Raw genomic sequence first — 9615 nt, forward strand, 5'->3', positions numbered from 1 at the left:
AAAACTTATGAGAAACAATATTCCATTCAAAACACCGTTTATGCTACACATAAACTACCCCAATAACGTTTTAAAGAATGCCGAAGACATATTTTTCCGCGTTCTAAATTTGGCGCCATATAAGGACAAGAAATAGGTCAACTCAAGCTAATTTAATGCTTGGACTAACCTATCCTTATTCTAACCCGCAGCCCCTTAAGAATAAGTAAAGTTTGTTTGCGAAAATAAGTCACCTTTAGCCGCCCGAAAAATAATAGTCTAAAACTGGACTCCACCTGTAGCTTTTCAGGCACTCGTGACAGGATTGGAGCGCTGCTTGAGGATTTTTGGGGTAAATAAGATGTGACAGGAGTAGTGTCTTAATGTGGGACTCAAGCAGACTGGCGCCAAGCGTTCTTTCACAAACGCAGTCCCACTTAATCAAGGATCTGCGGACCCCCTTAAAGGTACACGCAACAATGCTCCAAGCTGGTTGCACAATGCCACCACCAGTCGCCAGATTAGACTGTTGCAGGGGCTGTACATGTAAATGTGGCTGAATTTATTCTGTCCGTAACATTCTGAGTCATCAGAGTAAGATTAACTTTGGGCTACGTGAAGGCATGTCTGGCAACAAACTAGCAGTCAAGCATCATTTCTTTGGTTGTGTCTAACATATCGGAAGGTACAATTTAAGCAATGCAATGCGGAAAACAAACAGCAACCTAAGGCTATGGTTGAGGTGATGACGTTATGAAGCAAAGTGAAACAAGATTACAAAGAGGTAAGACATCTCTTCGCAAAGATTCCGACTGTATTTGTAATGCATTGAACTTTTTTTACTACTTCTCAGTATACGGCGCTGACCTTGCGTAGCCAATATACTTTGTATTCGCAGGTTTTGCCAATTGCCTTTTCCGATCGCGCAAGATTCTTAATCTTAGAAGTTTTGACAATTTACGCCAAGTAATTTTCAACGGCGTGTTAATAGATCAATTTAACTCTGTGCTTGTAGCCTACACCTTATTTTCCCCCAAAACATAAGCTCTTCATATCGCCCATGTATTATTAGCCTATTCACAAAAAGAAGATTCCAAACGAAATTAGGCATGGATGCATTATCTGTCATTTTCATAGAATTAGATTAGTAAGCTTTGCATTTTACTTTATTCCCACAGCTTTCGTGTACCGTTTTACTGGAACTCGTAGTAAACATAAAACAGACGAAGCACTCGCAAAATATTGCAAAATATTATTGCTCCTAAAGCCTCGCTATCTCACTACTAAATAAAATTGCACGTCATATTTATGTGAGCATGTAAAAGATGTAGCATATCATACTTAATGACCGGGAAAGATTCGGACGCTGATCCACTATAGAGCTAGGTAGCCTACCACGGGGAAGCTGAGAACAGGCAGACGAAGCGCTCGCCTCCCCGGCCTTGCACTGAAAACTGTAGTCTGTCTCGAGTTCGGGGGTGGGGTTTCTCGATCTTTAGTTTGTCATTGGTTAATATTTTATTCTGTTGACATGTTTTCTTACTGCTAATGCTTCCGACACCTTCTAGCCCCCCTTCCCCATCTTGGCTGGATCTGTCAAAACCACGCCTATGGAACTCTACAATTGGTCCAGAAAGCGTAAAATCGGCAATCAAGGAGGGATGCTTCATTAGTGTGTGGAAACAGAGGGGGAGGAATATGCGAGACAGTCACTGTGGCGAGGCAACAGGACCTAGAGCTTATAAACTGTGCTCAATTTGTATGCCTTTTTCTTCAAGAGTTTTTTATTTTTTGGTTTGACGGAACCTGAGAAGAAGAGGATCCTTGGTTATACTTTGAAAGCGCGAACACTGTCTTTTGGAAGGATATTATCTCTACTTCGTCGGAGCACCGGCACTGGGAATAGCCTACCAGATTATTTCCCTCTGCAGTCACGGGGCAGTGTGTGGCTTTCGCTGTCGACTTCGGGCTCACACTTTCTGCCAATAGCGACAACTGAACATTTCCTCTGAGCTGAAGGCTTTGTGGGTCAACGTATAGCCTAAGAATATAATATTTCATATCGATATTTTTGGATGCACCGATGAGAGATCCAGTTTACACGGGGACTAACATGGCTTATCACCCTTTCCACGCTCACCGGGCGGCTGACTTCCCCATGTCAGCCTTTCTTGCCGCTGCTCAGCCGTCTTTTTTCCCGTCACTGGCGCTGCCACACGGTGCCCTGACGAAGCCACTATCGGACCATGCTCTCTCTGGGGCGGCGGAGGCTGGATTGCACGCTGCGTTGGGGCATCACCACCAGGCGGCCCATCTTCGGTCTCTAAAGAGCTTGGAACCGGAGGAAGACGTAGAGGATGATCCAAAAGTTATCTTAGAGTCAAAGGATCTGTGGGATCAGTTTCACAAAATTGGCACTGAAATGGTCATAACAAAGTCAGGAAGGTAAATGTTACGTTTTATGTATTTTGCTGTGTTTACCTCCTCGAAAACAAACAAGACTAGAGACCCAACGGAGCATTAAGACTGAATGCTTTTTCTATAATCATATTTATTTAACTTAGTCAAGGCTTGTGTTGAATTGCTTTATTTGTGTTAAAGAATTGGAGGCCTATTGCAGCTTAATTTGCAGCTTTCAATCAGGCTAATCTGGCTTTTACGGAAGGTTATAGTCTATCAAAATATTGCAAAATATTCAGAATCGATGTAAAATGTTTTTAAAATTTGAAAAGGGATAACTCTTGAGCTATAAGCCGTTTTGCCTACGATAACACAATGTCATAATGAATGTATGCTGCAACAGATTTGTCCCTTGTTGTGAACGGGTTATAGGCTACTATTTTAACCTGGGGTTTACCTGAGTTTAGGTCAGGGTTTTTAATCCTATGGGGAATCATGTCAGATGCTTTGAGATTAAACATGATTTAAATCCAAATTAAATTAGTGACCATCATGATGATTTAGGCTACTATATCAGTAGGCTATGTGTAAAATGGAGGATACGATGCCCTTGTTCTGTGTCTGTTACAGGAGAATGTTTCCGGCCTTCAAAGTTCGGGTAAATGGCCTAGATAAAAAATCAAAGTATATCCTCTTGATGGATATAGTTGCCGCCGATGACTGTCGATACAAATTTCACAATTCCCGCTGGATGGTTGCTGGAAAAGCCGATCCGGAGATGCCCAAGCGAATGTACATCCATCCAGACAGTCCTGCTACGGGCGAGCAATGGATGGCTAAGCCTGTTACTTTCCATAAACTCAAGCTGACGAACAATATATCGGATAAACATGGATTCGTAAGTTATTCTCACTTTCCATCACATTTGTGAAATATTTGTGGGGAAACCACGAGTGCTGTATCATTCTAGAAGAAGCACCCAGCGTCATTTTTGAGAGATCTGAGACTTTACTTTGAATCTACGAGGGATAGGGTTGAATAAAATAAATTACCGTGTAGGCCTACATTATTGCGATAATGTAAATGAGAAGAAAGGTTTTGACGCCAGAGGAAAAACTCGTAACAGAATAGGCTTACCCAAGGCATGATCTTTAGTTGGATCGCGTTTTGTTTCTCCATTTTTAGGTTTGATTGAGAGTCAGAACCCTGCTAGGCCCATTTGTACTGACTAATGGTAATGGACATTTGTTTTACTGCTTGGCTGTTTCCTTGAGTGTTTGGTTAAGGACAAAAAGAAAAGCGACATTTAATAGATTCGGGGCAGAGAGGGAGACAGGGTCAAGGAGAGGGGCAGACTCGCAGTCTGGCTTGTATTGAATTTGTAGGTCTCTTAAGTCGACCTTTGACGTCTTGATGTTGGATCTCCTCAGAGTGGGCGTCGAAATGTCGAAAACACAAGAGGGATATGCGTGGTTGTCTAAAGTGTTTTGCTGTCTGTCCCTCAAGGATAGTTTGGAAGGAAATCAGTTTTAAAAACAAATACATGTTGGTAGGAGGAAAGCTCATTCTGCCTGTTGAACAAGCTATGTAGATTGTTAGAGTTTCATTGAGTATTGTATTAATAGTGAAATAAAATAATTGATTGGCAAAAGTGGTGATGTAGGCCTACCCATCTTTTTGTAAATTAGAGTTAGGCTATATAATACGCATTTATTTTGCTATCGCCAATACACTTCAATACTGTACTCTTGCATGTATGAACAAAATAATTATTATCAACATATTTTTGAAGATGTAAATGGAAACAGTCTAATAAGATACTACTAGTTTGTAGGCCTATGTGAGAGAAAGTTTATCTGTGTGTGTGTGTGTGTGTGTGTGTGTGTGTGTGTGTGAGAGATAATAAAAAAAAGTTCTAACTCCTACATACACCTTGAGACAATAATAATAATAGTAATAGTAATAATATTAATAACAACAATAACAATGATATTAATGATAAACTTGCCTGTCCACAGACTATACTGAATTCCATGCACAAATACCAACCCCGGTTTCACATCGTCAGAGCCAATGATATTTTGAAGCTTCCATACAGCACCTTTAGGACTTATCTTTTTCCAGAGACGGATTTCATTGGCGTCACTGCATATCAAAATGACAAGGTAAGGCTGGCAACTATAGGCATACAGTATATTAATGGGTACATGTATTCTAAGATACTTTGCTTAATTGTACACATTTTATCAGGCTGTTGGTGTAGGCCTGTAAAGGCAAATGTAGGCTATGTCATGATTTTTTCCTTTACTAGATTTTTCTACTAATGGCATACACTTAATGGGCAAATTATATCTAAAAGGTTATTGTAGAAACAGTCTTCTATCATTTTATTATCATTATTTCGATATTTTAAGATAATTATGATTTGGATATGCTTTTCGAAATTTGTGTTTTTCACAAAAGTGTTTTCAAAGTTTACGGTCAAAAGTCACAATTGATTAGAATGTTTCTTCCCAGTCTAGCAATCACCATGGCTGTGCAAAATGTTGCAATCCACATAGACTACAGACTTTATGCATTTCTGTGATGCAATCGTTCATCATTAGCCTAAGTTAGTATTTTTGATTAGCAGGGCTTATTTGACATTTGGGTAAATAGGCCTAATTCTTTCAGCGAAAACTTAACTGAAAATCTGTGTAAATGTCAACGCTCTGAAAAAAACAAAATAGACTCCCTTAGTTTATGTTAACGGTGGCAGCTACTTAAAGGCTGTTTCTGGACTAGGCCTATTTAGTTTACTGTAACTGAATGATTACTGGGAAATATGTTCAGTCTACTGGAATGTACTGAGATAGTCCACATATGTTTCATCCCTCCAGATCACTCAGTTAAAAATTGATCACAACCCGTTCGCGAAAGGATTCAGGGACACGGGAAATGGGCGGAGAGAAAAAAGGTACTGCCTTTTTAATCTGATTTTCGTAATTATTTACTTATTTTACAGTGGGCTAAATGCTATTTTCTAGATATGTTAATAATTTCTCGTGATGGTAAGCCTATGTTTTTGGGTGCGTTTTGGAAACTACCATTTGTGCAGTGTGGCTAGTTGTTACGTTGTTGAACTGCTATCTTGAATATTCCTGCTCATTTTGCAGGAAACAATTAAGCCTTCCTTCGCTGCGCATGTACGAGGAGCAGTGCAAAGTGGACCGAGATGGAGGAGACTCAGATGCGTCCTCTTGCGAACCATCGACTGGGAGAGACTCCGTTCACTCCCCGCTTGGGAACGTTACCAGTCCACTTAAATTGATCAGGAACAGTCGAGGTAGGCCCATTATTTTGTCAAAAAATACTAAAGGAGAAAAATCTGTGTTGCTGTACAAAGAGTGGTCTTGTCAGAGGCCAAAAAGCACCATCAGGGATAGTTTGCGCCTAGTGATAGTTGGCATGTTCGCTGAAGAGTAGGCTGGCTATAATCCCTTCACTCAGAACAAAAGCGAGAGTAGAATGCCACTGGAATCCATGAGCGAAGGTTTATCCTCAGCTCGCCATCTCGCTTGTAATATTAACAGGCCTGAACATGCATAATGTATAATCCGTTGTCGATATGATGGAGGGAATTACACAAGAAGTAGGCAGGAGCTCATTTGCCGGGTTAGAATCTGCAGCATGGAAACTGAAGCTAAACCTCTCGAATGGCTTGGATGTTTTAGTAGCCCATGCCCATGCCCATCTTTCTGGTTTGTTTTCCATTACATGTAGGAATAGCCTAGTGTGTTTGCCATAACAAAAAATGTCACAATTGTTCTTGAATTACTAGAGAATGGATGCAGTTTGTTTTTGCACATTTTAATATATTTGTTGTTGGTGGTAGCCTATACCTGACAAAATGAAACTAGAAGTCGCATAATGCAGGATTGGGATCTGTGTGTGTGTGTGTATGTTTGTGTGTATGTATGTGGGAAAAAACATCAATTAACTTTTCATTGGGCTGCTTTGGGAAGAGTAGGTGTACATCCTTCTCTTATCACTAACTGAGTATCTCGTCAAGCAAAAAGGTTATGACCTTTAGTTTACGGAACACATCAAAATGGCCACGTTGAGCATGTATTCCATTTGTAATGTTCGCTTGATGTGAATAAATTAGTCCCATTGTGCATGTACTTGTAATGTTGATCTGCACTAAGGTTATTTGGAAAAAAATATATTATTGCAAAGTAAGTTATGAAAATCCACCATTGTATCGCTACCACATATTAAGTAGAGCTACATTTAGAAATATATGATGTAAATGAACATTCGGTTCATTACTTAGGGAATAATTTCCCCCCAAAAAATACTGTTCACAAAGCAATAATGATCTGCCTGTTAACTAAAAGATATATTCTGTATTGTGATTATTAGCTAACCTGAAGTTTTCCGTGATGGTATTTTTTTTACAGATGACAAAACCTGCACTGAAAGCGACCAAGAACTTGACCACCAGGAGGACAGGTCCAGCCCTGGCCCTGCCTCCCCGTCATCTTTCAGCCCGCTCTGCGAGGACAGGGCGAAAGACAGGACCAGCGTGGACAAGAGGAGTGACAGCCTGGACTCCAGGAAAGACTCTTCAGACTCCATTTTCAGCATCAGGAACCTCGAGAAGAGCAAGGGAGACTCAGCGAGTCGGAAAGACTCCGAGGCCTCCAAGAAGGACATGGAGTGCTCGGGCATGAGCGGGATCAAGGAGGGCTACTCTCCGCTCATGGTGCAGACAGAGAGTCCGTCGCACTTCAGTGCGAGTCACCTGCAGAGTCTGGCCCTGTCCGGCCTGCATGGCCAGCATTTTTTTAATCCGTTGAGCGGTGGACAGCCGCTGTTATTTCACCCGGGACAGTTCGCCATGGCCCCGGGGGCCTTCTCCACCATGGGGATGGGACACTTTCTGGCCTCTATGTCTGGAGCTGGAGGCATGGAGAATGGAGGTCTGTCCTCTCAAAGTGCCAGCGCAAGTGCTTTCCCTTACCACTTAACCCAGCACATGCTGACGTCTCAGGTAAACACATGTACTTTTTCATTTTGTGGGCTGCTGCTTTGTGTGTTGTGATAATGCTGCGATATGCGTAGACCTCAGTTTGTCAGGGGCAATGTTGTATCATAAAGTTTGATAGAGAATAGATAGCCCACTTGAAACAATAGTTAGTCTAAGATATTATACATATAGATATTACTGTTAGTAATAGTCTTACATAGTCTAACATATTAACCTATTAATATTGGCCCTTTTGCTCTAAAATCTTGTGCATTATATAAAAATGCCTTTGACTTGGAACTGAGCACCAGAATTATCATTAAGATGGCATGGCACTTGAAGTAGAAAACAGACATGTTTTCATAGATATGTTTAACCTTGTGTTCTTGTTAACCAACTACTGGGTAATTGTTCTGGTCATCTGTGACTAACTGAAAGGGGGTTTGTGTTGTTTTTGCAGGGTATTTCGATGCCTCCCTTCGGGGGCCTGCTCCCGTACCCCTACACCTACATGGCCGCGGCAGCAGCAGCAGCCTCCGCACTGCCCTCTGGTGGCGGCGCCTCTTCCCTCGGCAGGAGCGCTTTCCTGGGCAGCTCACGGCCGCGCCTGCGCTTCAACCCCTACCAGATCCCTATGTCCATCCCGCAGAGTGGCCTGCTCTCTGCTGCCGGCTATCCGAGCGGTATGAACACGGAGTCCGAGTCCTCCGTGTCGGCCAGCCGGGAGGCGAGCCCGGTGTCGGAGCACCACAGCTCCAAGTCCACAGCCGGTCAGAGGACTGGCTCTCCCAAAGCCACTGTGAAGGATTCTATGAACGACTTGCAAAACATACAGAGGCTGGTGAGTGGGCTTGAAAGGAAGAAGGAGGCTGCGTCATCATCGGGCAGAGAGTCCCCGAAATGATGACGTGCATCATCTTCAGACACTTCACGATGATACATTCTCATGAACACCCATGTTTGTTTTTTTTGTACTCGTGTGCAGCAGTCAAGCAAGAACCGTTGACATAGAGCAGAGAGTTCTTTTGTCAGATGTTGGACGTATATCCAGATGATGTATGCAGGAGGTCACAATTCCCTTCATAGTTGGTAGACAGAAACCGGATGATCCCATAATGCCTTTGTCTGTCATAAGTGATGGCAGGTTATGGTGTAATTCCTGTGAGCCTGTTTGGTGAAATGAGCCAATGGCAGGCATCCACTGACTAAGGAAAGTCATCTGAGAAAGAAGGTTGTGTAGAAGGAGGTCTACGACTATGTGTTATCCCAACATACAGTAGCTACATCCAAATATGCATGGTAAAAGGGATGGGAGAGCTGAGATCAGCATGATAGATTCTGGATATTTTGCTGGTTAGCTGTGTGTGTGTGTGTGTGTGTGTGTGTGTGTGTGTGTGTGTGTGTGTGTGTGTGTGTGTGTGTCTGTGTCTGTGTCTGTGTCTGTGTGTCTGTCTGTGTGTGACCTTTGTTTTTTATTATTATTTATGTAAATGAAAGTAAGATATTGTTGTAAATATGTTCAATGCATTGAAGGACATAGTCTTAATTTATTTAAAGTTGTACATGGATGTGTAAATATTGTTAGGTTTTAATTTGTTACATTTATATAAATATATTACCTTTTACATGACAATATACTGTAAATGAATACTAATTAGTGCTTGGTGGTTTGAAACGAATGTGTTTGGGTATTTGTGATGCATTGCTGTTACGTTTGCCAGACCTGTGAAGGAAAGGATTGCCATCACAACTTTGTCCAGCTTTCATTATGTTTCTTTTTTTACATAATAAAACATTTGCGTTGCTATATAGACCATTTTTGAGACAGTGATGCAATATAGGCAGGGAAAACTCAGGTTTCTTTTTAATCTGGCATGTGTGACATTTACAATTTTCAGAAGAACTCAAATTTGCCTCTTGTGCTGGATGTTCGGGTAAATGGATTTTATTTTTTCTTGAATTCTCTCTATTTCAATAAAAAGAATGTGTTGTTAATTGCTTTTCTGTTGTTCACTTTCTTTATGACACCCCAACTGTAATCAGCCATTTACTGTCATTTCATTTAGGCTAGAAAATGGGACATGCATTAGCCTATGAAAATAGGTTGCATTTATCAGCTGATTTAAATTGAAAACCACTCGTTATATCAATTAAAAATAGGCCAATAATTTCCCTACATATATTATTTAATACAGAGAATGGCAACAAAATATACTTTTTATTTC

The 9615-nt window shown here is 41.3% G+C and overlaps 1 protein-coding gene across 3 annotated transcripts; it reads left to right on the plus strand.

The window, feature by feature from the left end:
* Positions 1-574: 574 nt before the first annotated feature.
* tbx2a (T-box transcription factor 2a) lies at positions 575-9385 on the plus strand. 3 transcript variants are annotated; one of them, XM_048237810.1, is made up of 9 exons: positions 575-763; positions 1548-2424; positions 3010-3277; positions 4398-4544; positions 5259-5335; positions 5535-5704; positions 6822-7414; positions 7851-8231; positions 8376-9385. In XM_048237810.1, the coding sequence occupies exons 2-9, from the start codon at positions 2063-2065 to the stop codon at positions 8394-8396; spliced, it is 2019 nt and encodes a 672-aa protein (XP_048093767.1). In that variant the 5' UTR covers positions 575-763; positions 1548-2062; the 3' UTR covers positions 8397-9385. The 3 variants fall into 3 exon arrangements, with proteins under 3 accessions (XP_048093767.1, XP_048093765.1, XP_048093766.1); XM_048237808.1 differs by having other exon boundaries at positions 7851-9385; XM_048237809.1 differs by having other exon boundaries at positions 5547-5704; positions 7851-9385.
* Positions 9386-9615: the final 230 nt, after the last annotated feature.

The sequence above is a fragment of the Alosa alosa genome, chromosome 2 (genome assembly GCF_017589495.1).
Source record: "Alosa alosa isolate M-15738 ecotype Scorff River chromosome 2, AALO_Geno_1.1, whole genome shotgun sequence".
In the NCBI taxonomy this organism is placed as follows: Eukaryota; Metazoa; Chordata; class Actinopteri; order Clupeiformes; family Clupeidae; genus Alosa; species Alosa alosa.

Bases quoted from the DNA above. Each gene is read 5' to 3' on its own strand.
- tbx2a (XM_048237808.1), top strand. From the start codon at position 2,063: ATGAGAGATCCAGTTTACACGGGGACTAACATGGCTTATCACCCTTTC. The intron at 3,278-4,397 runs GTAAGTTATTCT...GCCTGTCCACAG, and splicing joins TATCGGATAAACATGGATTC to ACTATACTGAATTCCATGCA. The intron at 4,545-5,258 runs GTAAGGCTGGCA...TCATCCCTCCAG, and splicing joins CTGCATATCAAAATGACAAG to ATCACTCAGTTAAAAATTGA.